Source organism: Tricharina praecox, assembly GCF_024521635.1.
Source record: "Tricharina praecox strain CBS 144465 chromosome Unknown BZA05scaffold_28, whole genome shotgun sequence".
Taxonomy (NCBI): domain Eukaryota; kingdom Fungi; phylum Ascomycota; class Pezizomycetes; order Pezizales; family Pyronemataceae; genus Tricharina; species Tricharina praecox.
In genome coordinates this window covers 259,727-284,838 of record NW_026250430.1, presented here as the reverse complement: position 1 = coordinate 284,838, position 25,112 = coordinate 259,727, and the positions used below count along the sequence as shown (strand labels likewise).

Genomic DNA, 25,112 nt, shown 5'->3' with positions numbered 1-25,112 from the left:
GGAGGGAAAAGCTTCAGCTCGATTTGCACGGCAGACACATGACACCGTCCCTCGCAAAAAATAATCATTCAAGCAAGCCAAAGTCTAGAATACAGAGCGCCAGAAGTACATATGATTCCATGAAGCCCCCCAGTTGTCACCGACGACGAGCGACTCCGATCAACCGAAACAATACAAGACGCCTCAAAACCTAACGAGAAACACCAGCCTGAACATGCGCGCAAACAAACGGATATCAGACACGTAACCACGTAAACACCCGCAACTAGGAAATAGTTCCGAAAAGACAAAAAGAAACGAGTTCAAATCAAATAAAAAGAAATTCAAGTAACAAAACAAAACCAAGCCATCCGCGCCAAGACGCCGAGATGCCAAGTTCAGAACGTCGGTGCTCTCAGCAGACCCAGACAATACCTCTCAAAGAGCTCATTGATGAAGTGTGGGTGTCGAATTCCGGGCGGCCGCGCCTCCTTGAACGCTTCGATCGCCTCCTGAACACTGAAGCCGAGCCGCTCGATCAGATAGGTGCAGATGAAAAATCCCGTTCTGTTGAACCCATAGTGGCAATGACAGGCAATGACACTATTCTCGTCGTATTTCCTCGCTTCGCGGATCGAGTCGACGAGCTTGATGAACCCCGTAACTTCGTCGAGCGTGGGGGGAATCTTGGAAACGGTAGGATCTGTAACAAAGTTAGTTTCGAGCAAATAGCCAACGACATATAAATTTGGGATCGTAGGAGTGCGGGGCGATCGGAATACCACCCCCCACGTCAACTCCAACCTATCGGGAAGAAGCGATTACTTACACTTGTGATAGTTGAGATCGCCACCGAATGTCTCCGGATCATAAGGCGGCGTCTCATGCGAGATGTCGATGATGTCCCGCACATCTGTCCACCTCTGACAGAATTCTATCGGGTTGTGCCCGTCGGGATCATTCTGCCTTAGAGTCTTCATCGCTCTGAACGGCGACGGGATTGGCTTCCCGGCGCCAGCCCTCTTGACGATCCGGGGGGATACCGATTGGATCCGCGTCCACTTTTCCAGGTTCTTGAGGAGCCACTTGTCTTCCTTCAGGTAGAGGAGCTGCCACCCAAGGGAGAGCGTTTCATCGACATGCTTCGACAGGAACTCACCCACCAGTCCGCACAGAACATTTGGGGACTCGTACATGACGCCGTGGCCGGCATCTGGGATGATGCACTTCTTGACCACGGAGACGGGCCGATCGGAGCCGCTCGAATCCTGGCTGGACACCGAACTGGTGGTTTTCTTCGGATCGAACCACGAGTGGATCATGTCGAGCTCCCCCACGGTCGTGACCTTGTCCTCGATGGCTCCCAGCAACAGAATCGGAAGCTTGATTGCCCTCCACTGCTCTCGGGATGGCAGCTTGATGCCGCTCACCATTCTCCGCCACACCGGAGTCCGCGACTGCTCGTTGAAGTGCAACTGCATCCTCCTCACATCCTCGGAAGCGTTCTTTCCCACGAAACGCATCACCGACTTCGAGTTGATGCCGCCCCGTCGATCCCAGGCACGGAACATGTTGAACGCAAATTCGGGAAGCTTCACAGCCGCTGCAGCAGCCTTCTGTTCCTTCTCGGTGATGACGGCCTTCGGGGATATCGCCACGAATCCTGAGCATATGCCCTCCAGCAGCCCGCCCTTAGTGACTAGTGTAGCTCCGAGCGCACACCCCATGGAGTGGCCTATCACGACCACCTTCTGGTTGTCCCCTCGGTATTGGCCCACGACCTTAGCGACAAGTGCGCACAGGGCATCCGTGGAGTAAGCGTCCCAGTCCTTCGGGTCGAAGTCGGACGCGCCGCATCCGGGAAGATCAATCGCGAGAACGTGTGAGAAGTGAACCTGTTCGATAAGCACATGCCACGCTCGCTCCCGATCGATCGCAGGACCTCCTCACTCACCAGGTACTCTATCAGGTGTCGAAACTGTTGGATCTGGCCGCCGAGTCCTGTGGCATCACAACATCAGCGATCCCGAGCCGAGCCGAGGTACGAGAGCTGTACGCGGGGGGAGAGGGCGCAGTTACCGTGTATGAAGACGACCAGAGGAAGCTGGGGAGGTAGCGATGCGGCTTTGGGGTGAGCTCGGTAGAAGACACGGACGCCGGGATACGAGTAGCGCTCGGTGACGACTGACACGATTCTGGAATGCTTTTTGAGCAGGGAAGCATCGGCTACAACCGCATCTTGTGACGCCATCAGTACACGTTTTGCTCTCGCGACGACACAGCAGAAGCAGCAGCAGTTTTTTCTCTCTCTCTTTCTGTCTCTGTTGCTACTCCGGTGTTGAAAATCATGGGTAACAAGAAGGGACAGTTGGGGTGGATGAGCGATCTGCGGTCTCGACCAGGTCAAAGAGCTTTCTTTCTATTCCGCCCTGACGTGTTGTATGTGGGTGTGTGCAAAGAAAGTTAAAGTGCAAACGCGAGGCAGTGACAGCTGCTGCTGAGGTAAGGAAGCAACAGTGCTGGAACAAAGAAGGAACAAAAAGAAGCTATCATCGGCAGGCCCAACAGCCAATGGCCGTCAAGCTGACCCTCATGACATTGACAACACGCACCTGAGCTCATCGAGTTCCTGCTGCAAGTCGACTCCGCCGCTGCTGCTGCTGTTGCTGTTGCTGCCGCTGTTGCTCCCTCTGCTCCCTCTCCTACTGCAACTGCAACTCCTGCTCCTTTACCTCCGCCAGCACCGCCTGCTTCCCGTCGTCGCTGTCGCTGTCGTCGGCCGTCCGACTTCCCCATCCCTAGAGCTTTCATGGTCCCGCAGCAAACACACATCAGAGTTGCAGCACCGCACAACGCAGCTATCGCCATCTCCTTCGGTCCAAACTCTTCCGGGCGGGAAAACAGACGCAAGTGGTTTCGGAAGAATGCGAGCGACGTGGACACGGTGGTAGATGGTGCAGCAGCAGCAGCAGCAGCGACGAACGAAGAAGCAATCGTGGAGGCGGAGGAAAGGTCGCTCGGAGGAGGAAGCGGGATTTCGGAATCCATTTATTCGGTTTGATGGTAGTGGTGGTCGATGCGGGACGGAGGTGGCCTCGAATTTAGCCCACGCTGTCGAGGGCTGGGATGCGATTGGATCAATCCGGGACGTTTATGAGCTGGCTGTGTCAATTGACTCTGGGCAGATCTTGGTGCCACAGGATGGATATGGGCGGCAGCACGTTTCTGTCTCCGGTGGGGGCAGGCAAGGAAGAAGAAGAAGAAACGCAGCAAGTGGCAGAGTATAATAGAGCACGGTGCGCGTAGGGTCGGCTTCGCTGCGTTTGGGAGGGCAAGGGGGTGGGGGGGGCGGGCGGGCAGGGCGGGGGGCGGGGGGGAATGGGCACTTAGATAGGGCTGGGCGGGCAGGACGCGGGCAGGGCCGACCAACGAAGTAAGGACGTGACGGCGAGTATGTAAGCAAGACACGCGGAATTCGTTTCGAGACGTCAGCTTCTTGCTTTCGGCCAAAACGTGGCGATCTTTACTTTTTAAGAATAACGTTAACGTCCACTGGAAAGGGACAGCTGACGTATGATAGGGGGAAAAGATGGAGGACAGAGGCGGACGGAAAGGGAGAACGTGATTCGAGCTGAACGAGTCATATTCCACCTGCACATGGAAGAAGAAAGGAAGAAGGAATTAAAGACGGGAAGCCATCCATCGTGCTATGATGATGGCTGTTTTTTTCTTCTTCTGCTAGCGTAGGACCCTGTTCACGGGCGTGGTGTGAGATGTGATAGGGCTGTCGTAGGATTGGCTATATACGTACGGCACGAAAGAGCCTCGAGCAGACGATGCCAATTATTGCAACGGGAGGTAAGGAAGAAACATTGATGAAGAATCTGTCCGTTCACGATGAAGACTCTGTCCGTTTAGACACATGGACTGACTTGTGAATCCTATCGGGACGTCATCGCCACTACCGGTACCACAGCCACCACCACCAGCATCATCACCCAAGGCGAACAACCATTGCATGCGAACCATCACCCCGAAAGCTTCGAATTCCTTCTTCCATGGGCCGGGCCATGGCCATGCCTGCCAGCGGGCACCAGCTAGCAACGAGAAGGACCTTGCATTCCGTTCGGTGTCCAGCGGACACACACATAAAGGCACACACACATGGACACGTTCGATGGTGGTCAAACGCCAAACATCCAATAGCGTGCCGGCCACGGCCGGGACCACCCATCTGAGCGATGACCAAAGGAAGGCGAACGGGCGTGAAACGCCGGCTAAATCCCGCCCCGTGCATTACCGAGCATGTAGCAAGCAGCCATTCATGCATCCCATGCAACGGAACGTCAAGTGCGTCGGTGGTACACAGCGTGGCCAGTCCATGAGTCCATGTATGTACAATGTACACATCTGCTTGGCCGATCGGATGGGCTTGACTGTCATGACGGGCTGGGTGCTGGGCCTCGAAGGCCGGCCGGCGAGAGTGTGGACAGACTGTCGGCTTCGTCAGTTGAACGTGAACGAACGTGAATGTGAATGTGAACGTGAACCCCTCATGTCATTATTCCCGCCGAGAGAGAGACCCCCCTACCTCCCCCACCCACTCATCAACAGCCAACTGACTGCGTCGCCCAACTCGCCCGGACTGCTCAACTCATCCCGACTGTCCAGCTCTTCCTCCTCCTGACTGACCTGACCACCCAACCCGCCTGGCTTTCCACTGCCCGCCGCTCGAACCACCCCATACCATACCATCCCATATGACAAACCTCCGCCGTCGCCGCTACCCATCCGGTCAATTCCTGTCGCCAAAGTGCCGAGCACCGCGGATGCGGGGTGGATGCATCGGCCCTAGGGACTGTAGACTCTAGGCCGTGTCACAAAAGCGCCTATAACACATATGAGATCAGTCAACAGTGCTCCCAACAACGATTTAAGGGAACGGCCACCCCCGATATAGATCTGTGGCTTCCGAACAGAGAAAGAAAATGATGACCGAAAAGAGAAAGAAAAAAAAAGTGGGGCGCCAGTCGTTGCGGGGTAGTTTGGCATGATGTGCTCATACATGTATGTGTGAATATGTGTGTAGTAAGTACTCGTACATGGTGCATTGTTCGATTGTTGGTAGATGTACAGTATGGACTAGAGCAGAATACAACGTCGTCCTCCATCTCCCCTCGTCCTACTCCTACTCCTCCTGCTCCTACTCCTCCTCTTCCTACTCTCCCTCTCTCCTCCCTCCTCTCTCCTCCCTCCTCCTATTGTCTCTGTTGATTTTCTTCATTTCAATCACGTCCCCTCTTCTGCAGCTGCGCCTTATCCTCCTCCCCCTCTTCGCGCTGCATTACCGGCACAGGTTCTGGCGTGTCTCCCGGTCCCGCGGAAAACCGACCAGGTAGTGATCTTTGCCGCTGCAACAATTCGAAATTGCAGAAACGAAACAAATTCCGTCCATCCAGCTCGCTCGGAAAAGGGTAGCCACTTGAGTGCTTCCGTCATTTCTTGGATTCACCTAAAATATCAGACCCGACTCGTACCCGGCCACCACCCCTCCGCAACCTCTATCAGCTCTTGCAACCCCACTTCACCTCCACCTCCACCAAACACGATAGCAAGTCAGTAAACGAAACCCCCCGAAATCAAACAGCATAAACAAAATGGCCAAAGAACAGACCTCCCGCTTCCTGGACTTCCAGGAAATCCCGTACGGCACCAAGAGGAATGGTGAACTGATCCTCAACAGGTACTCGTCTGTCCTCACCAACGGCAATGAGTATCCGGGAGCCAAAGCAATGCTGCACGCCGCCATTGGTGGTAGTGCGAATGCAGACAAGATGCAAACGGCGCCTCAAGTCGGTATGACTCGACTCACTCCGGCTGTGTCGACGGCCGGATGCAACGAAGCACCACGCCTGTAGTCGACCACCAGATCCAGACCGATGGCTGACCGTGTATGTTTTCAGGCGTTTCGACGATGTGGTTCGAGGGAAACCCGTGCAAGTCAGTGACTTCTGTTTCATACTCCTCTCTGTGAATTTCCAAGATATGCGTTGTTTCCCCTTCCATGTCGCACTCGCGATCGTCGATGTCGTTTCTCCGCCAATGTTTATTCCGATCTTGAAACTCTTTCTCTCTCCATGCACATATCTCTCTCTTTTTCTTCGCTCTGTTAGTTTCCAATCTCGGTGATGTCCTGCTAACGCTTCGGCGCTACATAGCATGCATTGTTCGTTTATTCCCGTCTCTCATTTCCCCTTGACTCCCCTGTTTTCCCCCACTCGGCTGCTTGGCCGATGTCAATTGGCCGTCTTCAGTGAACGCAGAGTCTGATTGGACTTTGGAAAAAGTGCTCGACTTGGGGCGTACTGTAAAGGAAGGTCTGGAGAAGAACGGTATGATTGGCCTTCAGTTCAACACCATCGGAGTAAGCACATTCCCCCACGATCTCTCCCCCGCTCTCTCTGTTGGGCGGACTCTGTAGCCTTCCGGGCGGCCACTGATCGGAGATGTCGAGCGATGCAACGAAACAGGTGTCAGACGCCATCACTATGGGCAACTCAGGTATATAAAATCCCCACATGCACGGAAAAGCTACTTCCCTCTGGCAGTTAGCGATGTCAACCGCAGCACTGACGCATGGGGGGTTGGGAGTGTGATCAGGCATGAGGTACTCGCTGCAGAGTCGGGATATCATTGCGGACAGCATCGAAACGTACCTGCCCAGACTCAACCCCGCATTCAGAGCACCCCGCTGACCGCAGTCCAACCTCCAGGATCGCTTGCGCGCAACACCACGTACCTAGCTTCCTCTGCTACGCACGATTCATCATTCGGTGACTGACAACGATCAGGATGCCAACATATCCATTCCCGGATGCGATAAGAACATGCCTGGATGTATGTCTCCCTCATCGTTTGCACTCGTGCAGTGACTGTGGCTGAGCAAACCTCCTAGGTATCATGGCCATGGCGCGGCACAACAAACCGTCCCTGATGATTTACGGAGGCTCCATCAAAGGTGGCTCCAACCTCGGAAAACCTGTCAACATCTCCACGTGTTTCGAGGCCCATGGCGCGCTCATGTACGGCAAAATCACCGAAGCGGATCTGGATGGCATCGTCAAGAATGCATGTCCCGGCGCCGGTGCATGCGGTGGGATGTACACTGCAAACACGATGGCAACCGGAATCGAGGCCATGGGTCTGACGTTGCCCGGATCTTCGACAACTCCAGCCGAGTCACCAGCAAAGATGCGCGAGGTGAGTGAAAAGCCTGTTAGAGTTGAAGCAGGATGATGATGATGAGCTGTTGTGTTGTTGTCCCCGAGCTGACAGAAAGGGTGTTTGTTGGAAAGTGTCTTCGAGCTGCCGAGGCCATCAAAATTTGCTTGGAGAAGGACATCAAACCGAGAGACTTGATCACCAAGGAGTCCCTAGAGAACGCATTAGTGAGTACTATGGTCATGTGTGGGTCTACCAACTCAGTGCTGCATTATCTCGCTATCGCACACTCGGCGGATATCCACGACTTTACGCTGGACGACTTCCAACGTGTTGCGAACAAAGTACCTGTGCTGGCCGATCTCAAGCCGTCCGGAAAGTACATGGTGGCGGACCTGGTCGACATCGGTGGTTTTCCAGCAGTGTTGAAGTTTCTCATTCATGCCGGATTAATAAATGGCGACATCCCCACGGTTACCGGCAAAACGCTAAAGGAAAACGTCTGGGGCGCACCAAGTTTGGATCCCAGCCAGGACATGATTCGCCCTCTCAGCAACCCTATCAGGGAAACTGGACACATTCGAATTCTGAGGGGAAACCTAGCACCTGGAGGGGCCGTAGCCAAGATTACTGGCAAGGAAGGCCGCAAGTTCACGGGCAAGGCAATGGTATTCGACAAGGAGGACGACCTGAATGCGAAGATCTTCAATGGCGGCATCGATCCAAACGAAAACACTGTGCTCTGCGTTCGCTATGAGGGACCGAAGGGAGGTCCTGGAATGGTGAGTTACCTGTCATTCCTTTTTTCCTTTGCGTGGTATAGCACTCCCTTTGGAACATGGTGGTTGGCTCTCGGACAATTGGGCCGTGATTTTCGAGGGCTTCGAGTGATTCCACATGCAGCCGATGGACGGATTCAGAAATACTTAATTCACTAGAGCTTTTGCTCGGGGGTTTAGAGGTTTTTCATGCAGGATAACTACAGACTTCCATACGTCATGAGCAAGAGCCATAAGGGCCATCCTGGCCTTCCCGTCGCTAGATTCCCAGCTCCAGCGACGCAACCATCATCATAGCGGCCGTTATTGCGGGGAAACCTTGGAGGGTACATACCGCTGGTAGATGCATGGTTTCCTTGCGGGATTCGATTGTTTCAACCTTGAAAATCGATTGCCGCGTCCGGCCTCATCGATCGACGACCTCCCTCTTCCTGTATGCCAACACAGCACTGCACCGACCTCGGACCAGAGCGAAATCAACTGCACCATGACACAAAGAGAGGTTGAGGGGCAAAGCATATACCGCATCGACCCATATCGTCGTGGCGAGTCGCCACGGTCGAGACCATGCGTCTGAACCCATCATGACCCACTGTATCGACTCGCATCACCGTCACGCTTGCGATCTGTCAATTCTTAGCTCGCCAGGCCAGAAGGGTTCAAACGCCCACCGCCGCCGTCGTCGTTGTCATTGTCGTCGTTGTCGTTATTGTCGTCGTCCGATCGACCTCGTGTCTCATTTGTTGAAGGGGGGGGCATATGCCATGCCCAGCGGCGGCCGTTTGAGAGTGCGTCCCAAGTGCCTGGTTGGAGGAGCCAGCCCCCTCCCCACCCATCGTGGGTCGGGTCCCTTCGGGATGAGGCCTTATGCTCTGCTGCTCTGCTTGCAGTAGCATTAGACCCTGCTGGCAGTCGTGGCCAAAACTGTTTGGAGAGCCCGAAAATAACCACCATGTTCCAATGCTGGCTGCTGCTGTCGACGCGGATCGTGAAAGGAAGCTAGCTGACTGGAAACTTTCACCAGCCCGAGCAGTTGAAATCCAGTGGCGCGCTGATGGGAGCGGGCCTGCGCAACGTGGCCCTCATAACTGATGGCCGCTACAGCGGAGGTACGTTCGCTGTCCAAAGTGCGAGAGTGTCCTGATGCAGTTGCTAATCCAAGATCAGCTTCCCACGGATTCATCGTTGGTATGAGTCTGGGTTTTTGTCCTGTGCAGGCAGGTTCGCCAGAAGGAACGAACTAAGATTCCCTCTTTAGGTCACATCGTCCCAGAAGCAGCTGTCGGGGGTCCCATAGCCATCCTTCAAGGTGAGCGAGGGTTTTCCCGTAGTTGTCATTTCCTATTCCTGTCCAACAGCCGAAGGGCGGACTGGCATGCAGTGGACAACGCACCACATTCTCTCCCTTCTCTCACTCCTCTGCCACCGTTGTCATCGTCGACGAGTTCGCGGGGGGGAGATGGCTAATTGGTGGGCTGGTGGGGCGGGTGGGCGGGCGGTGTGGGATCTTGCTTTGCTGACGGACGGTAAACGGAATACCAGATGGAGACATGGTAACCATCGACGCGGAAACGAATTCGCTCAGCATGGACGTGAGCGAGGAGGAGATTGCTGCGCGTTTGAGTAAGTGGAAGGCGCCGCGGATGAAGGTGAACCGAGGAGCACTTGCGAAATATGCCTACCTTGTTGGAGATGCTAGTCACGGGGTACGTCGTTCACGCATCTCTAAATTCCATTTCCCCCCCCTTGTCGTTTCTGCATTTCTGCATGGCCCGTTCCCATTCATTTGGATGGTCTTGCCGGAGGCGGATGTGTTTGCGTGTTCTCACCCAATCCGAGCCCTCTATCCGTCTTTTTCTTTCTCTCTCCATCTCTCTCTGTCTATCTTCCTCTCTCTCTCTGTCTGTCTGCCTGTCTCTCTCTCTCTCTCTACCTGTCTTCCCGAAGAGAGACAGACAAATCATCAGACACCAGATCAAGTTCTGGCGGTCGATATTGGTCGACAAGGAAATCTACCTGCATTGCACTCTAAAGTAGTAGGGGTTGTATTCACAACGGACTTGGCTGACAATGGAATTACCATAGGCTGTGCTTGACATGTTCTAAAGGAAAAAAGATGGACTACCCATTCGGAATACAACTGCCACGCAGCAGCAGCAGCAGCAGTATGTACTTACATCTTACTAGAGTTGTCGGTATGGTATGGTATGGTTTCTTTTTGGTTCCCAATTCTTTCTTCTTCTTCTTCTTCATCTGAGGCATGTCTCGTCTTTGTTCTGTTCTGTTCGGTACATTTTGTCTGCAGTGCAGTGCACAAGTTACGAGACAAGACAAGACAAGACAAGACAATTTAGAGAGAGTCTCTAGAGAGATGTTGCAGCAGCAGTTTGATCTTAGCTCATCGAACGCGAGATCTACTTACTTTGCCCATTTACTTTTTTCTTCTTCTGGCCATCTTGCATCGTCGGCAGGCAGGCAGCGCGCCCTTTCATGCAAAGTCAGTTCAGTCCAGTGCAGTCCGTCCAGTGCAGTCCGTCAGTGCAGTGCAGGTCAGGGGCGGGCGTGCGGGCGTGCGGGCGTCGGTCGGTCGGTCGGTCTGCACAGCTACCTAAGGTAGGAGAGAACCACCCCCTCCACCCCATCACGGGCATAGCGAAAAGTCACAGAGGAATTCGAGGCTACCTTACCTACCTTACCTACATCCTACCTTACCTACCGTACCTACGTGCCTGCCTGCCTGCAAACATTGCGCTGGCGGATTATTGACGTGTACAATACATACACGCCGGCGGTGCTTGGGTGCTGCTGCTGCTGACTCTAAGCATGGCTGGCATGGTATGGGTATGGGTATGGTATGGTAGTTGTCTGTGGGCCGGGGTGCGGTGTGTGTGTGTGTTCGGGTTCGGCGGGGGGTGCGGTGCGGTGGGGAAGGGAGGGGAGGGGAAACAAAGCGATGGCTGGGAAGAGACGAAATGTTTGGGCACACCACACACACCGTGTGCACACGCATACACACACAGAGAGAGAACGAGCACACACACACGGGGAAAGAAAGAAAGAGCAGCAACACGGCTCTTGCTCCCCCGCTCCACACACCCACTCTGGACTTCCAGACCCCACGGGACGATGGATGGAATGGATGGATGGATGGATGGAGGAGGGATGTCGTATCACCTCCACCACCACCAGCATCAAGCCTTTTTCCTTCCGTGTCGATGGGTTTGGCTGGTTTGGCTGGGTCGGCGTGGGTTGGGGTTGTTCTGGGCTGGGCGAATCTACCCACCAGTTGGACCCGCATGTTCACATCTTCACCGCACAGCGGGAACAGGCAATCGCAACAGGACTACATTCTATTGCAGTTGCAGTTGCAGTTGCAGCAGTTGCATTTGGGGTTGCATTCGGGGTGTAGCTGGGGCAGTAGCTGGGGTTGGGGTTGCAGCTGGGGTTGTGTGTGTAGTCGGGGCAGTTGGGGGGGGGGGGGGTAGTCGGGGTAGTTTCGTTCGTGGAATTGGAATCGGAATTGATTAAATTCTTTTTTTCTTCTTCTTCCACGCCCGCGAGCGCTCTCCTTGGGGGCTCTCCTTGAGGGCTCTCTGTCGGTCTGTTTCTGTCTCTGGCTCTCTCTGTCTGTCTCTCTCCGCTCCGAGCGTCTTGCTCTTTCCCACACACACACCGACAGACACACCAGGGAGAGGAAGCAGAGAAAGCAAGCATGGCATGCACGCACGCACACCTGTTTCGGCGGCTTTTCATTGGTTGCTAGAAACCGCTTTTGGTTTGGCTGGTTTGGTTTGGCTGGCTGTCGGATGGCTGCCGCCAACGAAAGCGAGCGAGCCCGGCTCCGACAGAACAGATGGACGGACAGGAGGACGGGCACACAGACGGGCAAGGACAAGGACAAGGCCAATCCCGAGGCGGTGTTGAACTCTTTTTTTTTAAAAAAAAAAGGAAAAAAGGAGGAAAAAAAGAATTTTTTTCTTTTTCTGGGAGAGAGAGAGAGAAATTTTTGTTTCCTGTTTCCCAGCAGGAACAACTGTAGTTTGGAGCAGCAGCCAGGCCAGGCCGGGGACCGGATAGGATCGTTTGGGATAGCAGTCTGCGATTCAGTGCAGAAGATTCTCAGAGCAGGCTCTATTCTACAGAACTACAGACTCTACAGGCTCTACATGTTTGGGGGTTCGAGCGCCTGCATGCGCCACTGCATCTACCTTCCCAGAGTTCCCAGAGTTCCCAGAGTTTCTCCCCAGACCTCTCACTCTCCTGCCATGCACCGTTGAAGGAGTGCAGGTGTGCATACGCATTATGTGAACATTGTGGCGCAACTGTTTTTCTTTCCTTCTGGAGTTGCAACCTGGATTGTAACTTGCCGAAGTGGGGGGGGTGTAAGCGGTGCAAGCGGCGCATGCATAGGTGGGATGGTTAGCGTGGGCATGCAGTAGAAACATTATGTACATACTCTACGTAGAGTACCGACTCGGCTCGGCCAGCCAGGCAGACAGCCTTTCGAGGGAAGGTACACGAGCGAACGGGTGACGATGATCGGAGACAATGGTGACGGTGATCGATGATGAGGACGATGACGGCGGTGGTGGTGATGGTGGCGGCGGTGACGGTGGTTATGGTGGGGACAATGATGGTGGCGGCGGTGATGATGATGTTGCTATGTAAAGATATGGCTGTGGGTTATCCATATCGATACCGGACGAACTACTGCTCCAACAAGATGTCCGTTCTGGTCGCTAGAGATGAACCAGCGGGGCGGGGGGCGAGCCGCGATACACAACTACGACGGGCGGGATCACCGATCGAAGCGGATGAAGGCAAACAAGGCATGGCAAGGCAGGCGCGAAACGATTTCTTTTTTTGTCTCTCTTGTCTCTGTCTCTTTTCTGTTTTCTGTTTTTGTTTGTTTTTGTCTCTTTCTGTCTCTTTTCTGTTTTCTGTTTTTGTTTGTTTTTGTCTCTTTCTGTCTCTTTTCTGTTTTCTGTTTTTGTTTGTTTTTGTCTCTTTCTGTCTCTTTTTGTGTCTCTTTCTGTCTCCATTTTTGTTTATGTCTCTCTTTCTGTCTCTCTATATATTTGTTTTTTGTTGTAAGTGTGGTTATTGTTTCCTCCCCGGGCTGTGTTTTTGTTTGTGATGCGCCTGCAGCGCGCGTGTGCCCATGTGTGATGTGTGATGTGATTTGTTTTTGCATTTGCATGTTTTTTCTTCTTTCACCTTTCACACTCAAAGCCTCGAACAGAAGTTCCACCCTTTTGTTTCACACACGCTGTTGCCGCAGGCCGCACGCTCCCTTCGCTCCCCCGCCCCCCGGCAGCTTGAACGAGGCACTGAACTGCACCTCGAACGAGCGAATGAGCGAACGAGGAACTTGTTTTTTGTTTTGTTTTGCTTTGCCGGCATCGGTAGAGTAGAGTGAGGAACGGTTTTGCTGTTCCTCTTTCGTTTCTCATGGACCGGAAGAGCGATGGATGATGGATGATGGATGGATCTGGAAATCGGTGAGCAGGGCCCGCGCATCGCATGCGATGGAATCTGCAAGCGCGCATAGTTACATAGGTTGGTAGTTGGATGTATGGATGGAGGTAGGTGGATGGATGGAAACGGCATCGCTATCCGAAACGAAACACCCTCGGATCGGAGACCACGGAGACGGAGAGTCTGAGTTTCTGCGTAGGTAGAGTATCCACCGACGATGATGCGTTGTTTCCTCGCTACATACCCATACCCAGGGTGGAATACCTATATAGTAGTAACTGTGGTATCCGGTCCCGGGTCGCGATCGAGTACATACCGTACTCTACGTCTACATATTAGAGTACCTACTCCAGGTAGGTACTCTAGTCCCCATCCGCACTGTGGGGGACATCCTGCCAGGTCAGCCAGACCGACCGACAAAAAATCCTGGCCCCGAACCAGGCTAGGCCGGGCCAGACAAGACCTTGAAGATGCAAAGTAGATACATAGAGTTTCCCAGCCCGCCGCCGCGCATCGGCGGGCTGCCTGATCGGTGGGCGTCGATGCGAAGAGCACATGCGTATGCGGGGCGGCGGGGGGGCGGGGGGGGCGGGGGGGGGGGCGGTGGGTTATGTATTCTAGAATAAGGTGCATCTGGCTCTCTCTCGGGTGTTCAGGTTGGAACTTGGAGGGGCTGTGTCGTGACATGGCAAGTACGGTTTATACTTGGTTTTTTTGTTTGGGGAGGCGGGGAGACGGCGGGGGGGCTTCGAAGGGGGCGGGAAGGGGGAGGGGAGGGGAGTTGGCAAGGCTGGGGATAACTAACTCGTGCTTGTCTATCGATACGTAGATACCGGTACTTTAGCTACATACGATACAGATCATACAGATCATACGCACGAGTTATCTGGAATAGGTACCGTAGTGCTAAGAGTACGTGGGTATCCAGTGATCGCCCCGGAGTCCGCTTGCTGCTCGCATACATAACACACGGTGGTATACCTATACATAGAGTTGAGCAGAGCAGAGCAGGTGTGAGTTATGTATGTTCCATGCTCTGGATCTACATACATTCTTGGGCCAGCACGTACGTCGTACATGCTCTTGATACTAGTAGTAGTTAGTAGAGCAGTGTTTCGTGTACTGGGTTAGACTATGGACAATATCTAGAGCAATTGTAACTACTCTAATTACTAGTAGTAATTAGTACCGTAACTGGCGTGCCTATAGCTATTAGCTATTAGCTATAGTATAGCCCTGCCGTCTATACATAACCACAGTACCATACACTCTCCAAGTCCAACATCTGCACAGGTCGATACTCCACCGCACATACATCCATACATGCAGCCACAGACTCGAGAAGGGTACGTACCCCCCACTGAACCACCGGCAACAGCTGCCACTTCCAATTCCACACAATCCGCTCGCATGCCATGTGCGGTCAGCTGTCACTGCACACAGGCGCACAGTCCGTGGCCACTACCGTAAAACTATAGCACAACTAGAGCGGTAGAGTAGATCCAATATCTACCCTCTCTGCTCTGTCTGTAGGTAGCTAATGGCCGATCTGATCTACCAGGTAAGGTAAGGTAATGTACGTATGTAGGGGTATCTATACCGCAACTAGCGGTCCGAAGCTCAGGGTTCCTCGGGGGGTGGAGGGGAGGGGGGTGCTAGTGGTGGGGGAGGGGGGAGAGGCATCCAACGTGGCCGTACAGCTGCGTCTGCGTCTACGGTACGGTGCGGTATGAACGGTATGTACGGGACATGATGGGACGGACTGCCGCTTCTGGGCTTGGGTTTGGGCTGGAGTACCTACCGCCGTTTAACCTTCTCCAGAGTCTGCCGTCACGCAAGGCACATCACATTGTCCGGATGTGGGGGAGGGAGGGGGCGAAGGTAAAGTGAAAAGTGAAAAGTGAGTGTGAGTGTGAGTGTTTCCATTGGTTTGGACGGTAGTTGTTTTCCCGGTCGTATGTATTGTATTGTATGTATCCCGCGGCGGCGGCAGTTGTTTCGACCTATCACTGTCACTGTATGACTTTTTTTTCCCTCGCTCTCCCCCACCTCAACAGGCTCCGCCCCACCATCCAGGCTCTATTCATCCACACACACCCACTTTTACCACACCCATTCGCTCCCACACCCATTCTCTGCCACACCCACAACCCTCACACACCCATTCTCCCACACACAATCTACCGGCTCGGCCCGGGGCTTCGAGAAGGTTTTCACTGCTTCCTTCGATTCTTCGATTCTTCGATTGTTCGGCGGTCTCGACATACAGGAGCAGGGGGGTAAGGGCAGGAGATCCCATCCACCCATCCATCCATCCATCCACCAACCATCCAATCCTTCATTCATCCACTATCCACCATCCAAGCATCCAGCCAACCATACATCCACCGGGGAAGGGGCGGCAGTGGTCGTCGGATATGGAGCGCGCGAGGCGACCAGTGAACGGAGAAAGCTGACGGAGCGTTTGTACGAGGTTTGTGGTGGCGGCGGCGGCGGTGGTTGATCGTATGGTGGGGTTCGTCCGAACGAAAGCTGGTTCGTCGCTCAGGCGAGAGGCGAGAGTCTAGAGGCGAGAGTCTAGAGGTCAGGCCGTCGTGATGTTTAGGGACTCGGGAGCGAGACTGAGACTGTGATTGAGGGACTGGGAGATGGAGAGACTCAATTCCTACGGAATGGGTAGTATGTAGCGGCCAACTTTGACCATGACCACGACCATGACCAGGACTAGGAGTCCAGGGCCAGGACGCAGGGCATCAGAGTTCATAGGATGAGGATGGGGATGAGGGAAGAGTCAGTATCGTGAACCATCGTTCCACCCAGCCAACCAGCCAATGAGCCACACGGACATCCAGACATCCAGCGCTCCTCCTCCGCCGTGAATCGTGATCGTGACTCCCACTCCCACTCCATTACCTACTCCGTTACCCACGCCGTTACCCACCCCATCCATGCCCATCACTCTATCTACCCAGCGGACCCAAACCTGCGTTTGCCCCCCCCCCCCCCCCTCCTCCCTGTCTCGTAGCCAGAGTCGATCCTTCAAGCTCGAGCCACGACAATCCGAACAAACGGAAAAGGCAGTCTTTGACGTTGACGTGACGGACATGGCATGGCATGGTATGGCATGGCCCGTGCCATCCCTTCCATCCCTCCCTGCCATCCCTCCCATCCCTCCCTGCCTCCTTCTCTTCCTCTCCTAGAAGTGTAGATACTAGGCGGAGGACAAACGCCCCCAATCCCCCAATCCCTCCCGCCACAATGGCCTCAATGGGCCTCGGGAAAGGGAAAGAGCAAGGGAAGGTGGAAGTGACATTGACGTTGACGTTGACGTTGACATATGCACCCGGCTCCGGGCCTCCGGCATTGACAGATTGTCCTGTCTACTAACTACATACCTAGCTAGCCGGCCGGAGTGAGTGCGGTGCAAAGGTACTTACATACATCGCTACATACATGGCTAGCTAGCTAGCTAGCGGATCGTATCATACATTTACATACATTTACATACAAGGAAGGGCCTTGTTGTTGTTACTGCTCTTACTGTTGTTGCTGTTACTACTGCTGCTGGTATTGTTGCTGCTGTCATTGTTACTGTTATTCTTGTTGTTCTTATTGCTATTATTGTTGCTGTGTGGGCCCTCCGCGGAAAGAAAAAAACTCATCCCATTGTCCATTGTGCTTAAAGCTTTTCAAACGGTAGAGTAGACGTTTGCAGATCGTGATCGTGATGGTGGCTTGTGGTCGTGGCGATGCTCGAGGTGCATTATATATTAGAACTGAAACTGGAGCCTGGAGCTGCTACTGGAGCTGTAACTGGAGCTGTAACTGGAGCTACCTACAACTGGATCGGAAACACAGTGTACGGAGTAGATATTCACAAACGTCACAATTCACCCCGTTCCCCTTCCCTTCACGTTTCGTTCTGGATAAAGGGCAAAGGCAAAGGCATCGTCGATTCCACAGTGCACAGTGCACACGGAGCCAACCCAGCCAACAAACGAACCAGTCAATCACCGCACTCGGGAACAAAGAAAAGATTAAGGTCATGGCAGTAGAAAGGTATTTAGCGTACTTTAAGTAATGTGTTAGATAAGTTAAGTAAACTAAACTAGGTCATAGCAACTAGCAACTAGCAGTGATAGAAATTAAAAATATCCCAAACCCCTTCCCCCTTCCCAGATCCAGAGAGAACCAAGATCGAACAGGAAAAAAAAAAGAAAAAGAAAAGCAACCCAATCCCCAATCCCGTAATCCAATCCTAATCCCGCTGTTGGCGTGCGTGGGAGATATGTAGAAAGAAAGAAAAGAATCTTCCATCCATTGCATCTCCCGTTTCCCCCACCGATTGACCCGACCCGACTGACCGACCCTCCTCCAGTTCATCCCATCCATTATCCCATCCAGCATCCAGCGCATACTGCAGCCATTCCCTTCCTTTCCCCTCAATCCCAATCCCGGCCCGTCCGATATCCCAACCCTATCCCCCCACAATCCAAAGAATGATGATGTCGATGGAAGTTGTAGCGCCACACCCACTCCGTAACATATCCCAAGCATTTTCCCTTGCGCCAATGAACCCGTAACATAACCCGCGCCGACCCCCAGAAGACGATGCATAAAAGAACCGACCTATACAAAGCAAAAAGTAGAAGAAAAAAGAAAGCGAAGCCAAAAAAACCAATACTAATAACTACTAGATGACGATGATGATGATGGCGGTGTGATGATGATGATGATGATGATGGCGGTGTGATGATGATGATGATGATGAAGTTTCCCCGTAAAAACCAACCCAATGTGCAGCGCAGTAAAAGCAAGCAAACAAGACAGCTAACAGGGAAAACTGAATGAACAGCAACGCAGGAAAAACACAACGCGAAAAAGAAAGCAAAAAGATGGCAGAATGGAAAAAGCACTTGCGGTGGAAAGCAAGAAAAAAAGATCGAAACGTAAAGAAAAAAGAAAGGAAAGAAAAAAGAACCGAAACTCCGTCTCCTCTTTTGTGAAAAAAAAAGGTTGTTGTCCGTCATAAAATCGTGCCTTATATCGGATAAGATTAAGGGGGGTTAACCAAAAAGGAATAACGCGTAACAGTAAGGGTTTATCGTAAATCAGTTGAGGTCATGGGCGAGGCGAGGTACGGTGAGGTGGTGGTAGTTGCGTTGTTGTTGGGAGTATAGTCTCATCCTGTCGTGGTTTCCGTTTCGTCCACGTTTCATGATGACATCTGGACGGTTTCAACCGTGGCAATACCCACCATTGCCGGTGGCTGCTTCTGCACCTGGCACTCCTCCATCAAATCACCCATGGTCTCCTCTTCCCGTATGGAAGCCACCTCGGAAGCGCTGAAGGCTACGTTGGTCGGGCTGAGAGACGCCGACGAAGGCGTGGAAACTTCGCTGACGGTTGCCACGGTGTGGCTGTTGCCGTCGTCCATACCGCTCATCTCGACTACCGGGGAAGTGGCCTGGCTAGCGGGAGAAATGGCAGGGGTCGGCGGCGTCTCGGATCCGAAACCCTTGGTCCAGATGGTGCGAAGGTATTCCCCGTCGATCGGCTCGCCGTACTGTGCCGCGATCAACTCCCAAAACTTGGGCTCGTTCTGCTTCACCAGCCTCTTGAGTTTCTCCTTGTCGATGCTGTCGGGGTTGCAGTGCACCCTTAGCGGCTTTCCGCCCTTAGCGTTCTGTCGGCGCGGTGTCGAGATGGCGCCAGCACCGGAGGTGGCCGCATCCGCGGGCTTGGGAAGCAAAGGCTTGCCCTTGATCTTGGAGAGCGGATTGCATGGTGTTCCCGACTTTTGGATGGCGCCTGCGGCATTGACGGGGGAGAAACTTGACGCGATGAAAGGCTTTGTTGTTGTTGTGGTTATTTTTGTTGTGGAGAGAGGCGATGCTGCTGACGGGCTGGTGGCCGGGCTGCCGGCAGGTGTGTTTGATGAGGTCGATGAGACCGAGCTGTTCCTCTTGCGCCGGTTGCCGCCGTGTGAGAGCTGGTGGTAGTGAAGCCGACAGGCTAGCTCGGTCTTGTCCAGATGGCTGGCAATCTTCTTGTAGGCCACTCTCTCGAGTCGCATCTGAAGCAGATAGACTTCCTAATTTAAAAGGAATCGATAGTCAGTTAAGTCGTTCTCTCGAATTTATTCCTTTCGTGCGTGACCACGTATAGGAGCGAAATATAGTGGCATACCTCTTCCGCGGTCCAGGCCTTTCCGCCTCCTGCTGCAGCACCTTTCCGACCCTAATTGGACCCGTCAGTACATCGTTCTCGGTAGGTGGGGGGGGGGGGGGGGGGGTAAGCGGAATCAGCGTACCTTGGATACTGGAGGTGTAGGAGTAGGGGTAGCTGCGGCTGGCGAAAGTGCCGCGGTGGTTGTGGTTGGCGAACTCATTGTGAACAAAGTGGCTCAAAGTCGACAGAGCCGAGCAGGTGTAATAATTATGCGTAGGCAAGAGGAGGAAACTGGAGAAGGAGGCAGCAGTTGTATCCGTCCGGTCCGACTGTATGGGCAAGTCGGGGTTGTCGCACGAAAGAAGTAGATGCGGGAGTAGATGTAGAAGAGAAGAGAAGAGATGAGGCAGATGGTCGAAGGTGAATAGAGATAAGACACAGATACAGGAGACAGGCGAGAGTATGCAGAGCAGGGCGGGTTGTCTTATATGTAAGTGTTGTTGTAGTTGTGGATGTTGGTATTGCTGTAGATTTTGTTGTTCCTTCGCCTTTGAGAAGAGGTATGTAGTATGTAGGCTGGACGATTGAGATGGGGATGCGGGTATGTATATGTAGAGTGGTGTGGTGGTGGTAGTAGTGGTAGCAGCGGTAGCGGTGGTAGTAGTGGAGGGTAGTAGATTGGTATTGGTAGTGCGTAGTAGCGGGTTGTTGGAATGGGTTCGATGCTGTCCGGCACGCAGGGCAGGCAGGGCAGGCACAGGTACAGCAGGCACAGGCTACGACCTTGTTTATTTCTTTCTTTCTTCCGAATGAGATAAAATCGAAAATAATCAAAAAAAAAGTAATGGAGGAAGCTGCAATTGACTGAGTTGTTGTCGGCTTTCAATCGTGGTCGTTGGAACAAGGGAACAAAGTGCCGAAATGGAATGGGTCGATACGCACGGACTGGAGTGATGATTATCGAGTGCAAACCCCGAAAGGAAAGAAAGGGAACGGCGCTTTAAAGAAATGTGTAAATGGGGATTCACTTGAGTCTCGCCCAGGGCTTGAAGGCTTTCAGAGCCGTGGCCGTGGCCAGCCAGCCAGCCTGTGCCTTTTTTGCGAACCCGACTTACTGCGTTGTCCATGCTTGAGGAACTAAGGCAAGACGGATGCTGGTACACGCCCTCCTAGCCCTTTAGCTGCGAGACCTGTAACGGGGGGTGGGATGCTGTTGGTTGGGGCGTGGGGGAGGGGGGATGGGCCGGCCGTGGGTTATGGGCCACGGGGGGGTGGATGTGTGGTTTCCGGGGAGGAACTTGTGTCAGTTACCAGGGGAAGCTCGCCCACCACCACCACCACCACCACCACCACCACCACCCCTTCCCTTCCCGGCAAGCAGTAAGCAGCAGCAGCGTTACAGCTCCCGCTACATACCGATAGCTATCCAAAGGGCCGGGGGAGTCCTCTAGGAGAAGGAACCTGAGAAGGAGGGATGGATGGGGATGGGACTTGCAGCAACGGCCGCAACACGTTTGGACGGCGTAAGAAGTTTATCCAATCCAGTCCTAGCGGGAGTCTTGCGGTTAGTTACTGTAGGTAGTTACTCTGGTTAGCTAAGTAGCTATTGTTACGTCCATCCCATCTTACTATGGGCCGGGCATAACCATCGTGTACATACATACACACCTAGGTGAGTAGTGTACATACTCCATTCAAGGGTCTACAACTATGATAGTGGAGTGCAGACCTGCATAGCTCTGTCGAGCGTGTCTGTCGGTCGGTCGGTCCGTCTGTATCTACACTACGTCCGGTCTCAAGAGTAACTATCCAGATGCCCCGTCGATCCAACTCGCTCGCCGCCGCCGACAACGACGACAACGACGACGATGAGGACGACCTGCAAGTCCGCTCTCGCCGGCCGTCCGTGGGCCATGGCATGAGCCATATTGGTCCCTAATTCAACTGCACTTCGATCGCCTGCCTACTTGCTCGCTGGTCTCGTAATGGACGATCCGGTTCATCCATCCAGCCATCCAGCCATCCGTCCATCCATCCACCGTCCCATCCATCCATCCATCCATCCATCCATCAATTATGTCCCATGGGGCACGAATTCACGAATTCACGAACTCACGACCACGGCGGCGGACAAAGAAGGCAGGTCACCACGGCCACGGTCCGGGACACTCTCTGTCGCCGTGTCACAGCACGCTTCTTCTCTGTCGTGCATCATATTGTTTTACAAATGTAGGTACTCCCTTTGGTCCTTTTTTTTCTTTCCCGGTGGGTGGTGGATTGGTTCCAATCGAGCAACTCCGATGGAGTGTGGAGAGAGAGCATCACCGCAGAAAATGTTGCTCTGATGGGCAGAGCCCGGTAAAGCGGTGTGTGTGTCTATAGAGTAGAGTACCTAGAGTACATGTCTACCGTACCTAGAGTATGTAGAGTGTGAATTTCTTAGAGGCTGGATAGATTTTGCGATCCCGTAATTCGTTCCTCTTCTCTCGGCACTTTCCAGCCATATGGATGGACAGATGAACGATAGATGATGGATGGATCTTGCCTTCTCTTCCCTTCCCTTCCCTTCTCTTCCCTTCCCTTCTTCCCTTCTTCTCTTCTTCTTCACCTTCTTCTTCACCTTCTTCGAATATTCTTCTCCATCTTTTCCATTCTGCCCCCGTCCCACCTCCCCACCACTCACCTCCCATGCATAGTGTCCTCCACACCCTCTCGAGTCTCTCCATCTCATAGAGCAATACTACTCTATAGAGGAACCCATGTCGTATCGCTGCGACTTGCAACAACCTCGTTTGAACATTGACGAGGATTGATGTTTGACACTCGCGGGTCTGTAGTACCTATAAGAACCCCTTGCTATACCTAGTATACCTAGTATACCTAGTATGCGGGGCCAGCCTGCAGGGCGTTTCGCGTGCGTGAAGAGTAGGAACAGACGAAGAAGACGAAGAAGAAACGAAACGGCAGGCGCCTAGCCAGGCTGGCCAGGCCCAGAGTGGGATGTTTGTACCGAGCAGCAAGCAGACGCACGCAGCAAGCAAGCAAGCAAGCAGAAACCAAGCACCAAGCAACGCACGCAAGCTCACACTCCCACAAAACAGCACCCACTACCTATCTCTCACACGGAGAACAAACCCGCTGTCATGTTGCAAAACACTCGCGCCCCCGGGCGGCGAGGATGTTCTTGTTTCTGCTCTTGCACTCGCACTCGCACTTGCCAGTTTTGTTCCCTCCTGCCCCCCAGACACAGTCACCCAAACACCCCCCAGGACGTAGGATAAATACCTGGTACGTAGTGTAGATACAGCTGGAAACCAGCCCTCGCTCGCGGGCGGATCCCGTTCAGCGGCCGTTCTTCATCCGTAAATTCCGTCTGTCAGTCGGTCGGTCAGTTAATCGGTCGTCTTTCGCACGTCCCATCGAGGCGATACCTACTCTACCTACCTACTAGCTACTAGTTAGGTAGCGTGTAGCGTGCTTCTCTTCCCTTCCTGCGCCGCGGAGCAGATGCATGGGAAATGGAAATGTTGGACGTGTCACTCCCTCCCGCTACTCTAGCCCCCCGCCCCCCGCCCCCCAGCCCGCTTAAGCGCAAGCAACCAACCAAGCAACCAAGCAAGCAATGCGATACGATACGATATGAATACAAGTGAAAAAGCCCTTGGGCCATATGATGTGCGGTATCATCCTCCCCCCCGCCCCGCCTCCGGCACGGTAAGCGCCAGTGGGGCTAGAGCTGGACACAGTGGGGCTGGATGCCCGTGTTAATTGCTCTGCTCATTGCTCTGGGGCAATTCAATGGTCAATGGCCTACAAGCAAAGCACCGTGTTCAATGTTGTGTGTATATAGCATTGGTAGTATGTATAGTATGCAATGTACGGTAAGTATCTATATAGGTACATATGTATCTTGTCATGACCGCTCCCGTTGGCCGCCCGTTGCCTGTGGGCCGTCGGGGATGCGTCAAATACGGTAATCAATCTCAAGCGTGAGCGCGGTGAGGTGAGGTGGGACGGAGAGATGTCGGATGTCCCCACCTTGGGCCCTGTGCTTTGTCTGGGCAAGATGCTGAGGAGCTGAGGCGGGCAGGATTCAAATGATGATGCCCGCATCCCATTCGAAACTGCGAAGAAAGAAGATGGCCAGTTTGTGAAGAAGCAAAGCACAAGAAATCTCAACCATCCATCAAATCCGTTCCAATTGCTCTACCTACAGAGACTACGGTACGGTATCAATTGCAATCTCTCCGTCCGTACTGTACTGGACATGAAAGAATCGATCGTATGTACATAGGTATCTACTGGCTATACCGTAGTACATCCATCCGACAGCGGAAAGTCAATCCTCCCTCTGCGGTTCCCGTCGGTCCAGCCAGACGATCGGGGCTGATCGAAAGGGAAAGACTATCTACCTACCATACAGAACAAGGCACTCGAAGAAAACATCACCACCACAACCACCACCACAACCACCAACGCCGCCGCCGCCACCACCATTCACTAACCACCAGTTTCCTTGCACAACAGGGGCAGGGAGGGCTGCTGTCATAGCGGTCCCTGCTTGCTTGATTGCCTGCCTGCTTGCCTGCTTGCTTGCGACAACGACGACACACGCACGACGCACGACGCCATTCGGATCTTCGGACAGACAGTGCAGACACAGACAGTGCAGACACAGACAGTGCAGACACAGACAGTGCAGACACAGTTCCAGTCCCCCCGGTCCCCCCGGTCCCCAGTTCTCACGCGCAGGGTGGCACCCCCCGAGTCAGGGATGGTCGAGCCGGATCATATTCGCCGGTAGGTTGGTATGGTTGGCGGCAGGCGAGCGAGCGAGCGAGCAAGCAAGCAATCATCATCGTCGCCGTCGTTCGTCCGTTCGCATACCCACCCCACTCCACCCCTCCTCCCCGCCCCCTCCGACCCCAAGACGGAGTTTCCGTATGCTTCCAAACCACAGATCTAGAAGCCCAGTCAATCAGTCACAGCAGTGAAGGACTTTTGTCACGATGCGGTGGTGGTGGCGGTGGTGGTGAGCTGAGGGATAATTCTCCCTGACCGACCAACCGGCCAAACCAAGCGATGGACGGGTGATGGGTGATGGGCGATGGGTGATCGATATGGGAGAGCCGGACGAAGGTATGCAGATAGGTACCTATTTCGAGGTACCTACATATCATAGCTCTAAGCTCTCCCAGTCCCAGCCCCAGATGGGTCCCTCCCTCCAGGATTCACCCCAAAAAAAACCGGTAACGTGGGCGGTGGGGTTGGCTGGCAGGCTGGTAGGTATGTACTTAGGTGTGTATCATAGATAGTTGGCTGACTGGCTGGTTGGATGACCGGGAGAAAGAGCGGCCCGCACTTAGGCATGGAGGCATGGAGGCATGGAGACATCAGGCCAGGCCAGCGGGGCAGACAGGAGTCAATCGGGGCAAGATAGCCACTAGAGTACCTAGGTAGAGTGGCGATATGAAGCGGGGTGAA

The 25,112-nt window shown here is 53.6% G+C and overlaps 9 protein-coding genes across 9 annotated transcripts; 5 read left to right on the top strand and 4 right to left on the bottom strand.

The window, feature by feature from the left end:
- Positions 1 to 28: 28 nt before the first annotated feature.
- Positions 29 to 2,712, bottom strand: BZA05DRAFT_408860 (Alpha/Beta hydrolase protein). Its single transcript, XM_051484746.1, has 4 exons — positions 2,059 to 2,712; positions 1,934 to 1,980; positions 809 to 1,874; positions 29 to 682 (listed from the first exon to the last, which is right to left on the bottom strand). The coding sequence occupies exons 1-4, from the start codon at positions 2,228 to 2,230 to the stop codon at positions 378 to 380; spliced, it is 1,590 nt and encodes a 529-aa protein (XP_051336215.1). The 5' UTR covers positions 2,231 to 2,712; the 3' UTR covers positions 29 to 377.
- On the bottom strand, positions 2,682 to 3,027 carry BZA05DRAFT_448093 (uncharacterized protein; the record flags this gene model as incomplete). The annotated part of the gene is made up of 2 exons (XM_051487220.1): positions 2,682 to 2,748; positions 2,810 to 3,027. The coding sequence occupies 2 exons, from the start codon at positions 3,025 to 3,027 to the stop codon at positions 2,682 to 2,684; spliced, it is 285 nt and encodes a 94-aa protein (XP_051336214.1).
- Positions 3,028 to 5,636: 2,609 nt separating this feature from the next.
- On the top strand, positions 5,637 to 5,926 carry BZA05DRAFT_448092 (uncharacterized protein; the record flags this gene model as incomplete). Its single annotated transcript, XM_051487219.1, has 2 exons — positions 5,637 to 5,835; positions 5,898 to 5,926. 2 exons carry the CDS (start codon positions 5,637 to 5,639, stop codon positions 5,924 to 5,926), a joined length of 228 nt encoding a protein of 75 aa, XP_051336213.1.
- A 1,008-nt stretch (positions 5,927 to 6,934) lies between these two features.
- BZA05DRAFT_408827 (dihydroxy-acid dehydratase) lies at positions 6,935 to 10,300 on the top strand. The gene is made up of 7 exons (XM_051484745.1): positions 6,935 to 7,239; positions 7,335 to 7,982; positions 9,004 to 9,088; positions 9,147 to 9,167; positions 9,238 to 9,288; positions 9,522 to 9,685; positions 10,065 to 10,300. The coding sequence occupies exons 1-7, from the start codon at positions 6,940 to 6,942 to the stop codon at positions 10,083 to 10,085; spliced, it is 1,290 nt and encodes a 429-aa protein (XP_051336212.1). The 5' UTR covers positions 6,935 to 6,939; the 3' UTR covers positions 10,086 to 10,300.
- On the top strand, positions 10,058 to 10,699 carry BZA05DRAFT_153360 (uncharacterized protein). Its single transcript, XM_051479028.1, has one exon. It carries the CDS (start codon positions 10,240 to 10,242, stop codon positions 10,594 to 10,596), a length of 357 nt encoding a protein of 118 aa, XP_051336211.1. The 5' UTR covers positions 10,058 to 10,239; the 3' UTR covers positions 10,597 to 10,699.
- Positions 10,700 to 10,918: 219 nt separating this feature from the next.
- On the top strand, positions 10,919 to 11,424 carry BZA05DRAFT_408824 (uncharacterized protein). The gene has a single exon (XM_051484744.1). The coding sequence runs from the start codon at positions 10,933 to 10,935 to the stop codon at positions 11,386 to 11,388; it is 456 nt and encodes a 151-aa protein (XP_051336210.1). The 5' UTR covers positions 10,919 to 10,932; the 3' UTR covers positions 11,389 to 11,424.
- A 1,262-nt stretch (positions 11,425 to 12,686) lies between these two features.
- BZA05DRAFT_153211 (uncharacterized protein) lies at positions 12,687 to 13,682 on the top strand. The gene has a single exon (XM_051479027.1). The coding sequence runs from the start codon at positions 12,725 to 12,727 to the stop codon at positions 13,391 to 13,393; it is 669 nt and encodes a 222-aa protein (XP_051336209.1). The 5' UTR covers positions 12,687 to 12,724; the 3' UTR covers positions 13,394 to 13,682.
- Positions 13,683 to 17,288: 3,606 nt separating this feature from the next.
- BZA05DRAFT_408817 (uncharacterized protein) lies at positions 17,289 to 17,504 on the bottom strand (the record flags this gene model as incomplete). Its single annotated transcript, XM_051484743.1, has 1 exon — positions 17,289 to 17,504. The coding sequence occupies one exon, from the start codon at positions 17,502 to 17,504 to the stop codon at positions 17,289 to 17,291; it is 216 nt and encodes a 71-aa protein (XP_051336208.1).
- Positions 17,505 to 18,579: 1,075 nt separating this feature from the next.
- On the bottom strand, positions 18,580 to 19,730 carry BZA05DRAFT_153187 (uncharacterized protein). The gene is made up of 2 exons (XM_051479026.1): positions 19,647 to 19,730; positions 18,580 to 19,551 (listed from the first exon to the last, which is right to left on the bottom strand). The coding sequence occupies exon 2, from the start codon at positions 19,531 to 19,533 to the stop codon at positions 18,673 to 18,675; it is 861 nt and encodes a 286-aa protein (XP_051336207.1). The 5' UTR covers positions 19,534 to 19,551; positions 19,647 to 19,730; the 3' UTR covers positions 18,580 to 18,672.
- Between the last annotated feature and the right edge of the window lie 5,382 nt (positions 19,731 to 25,112).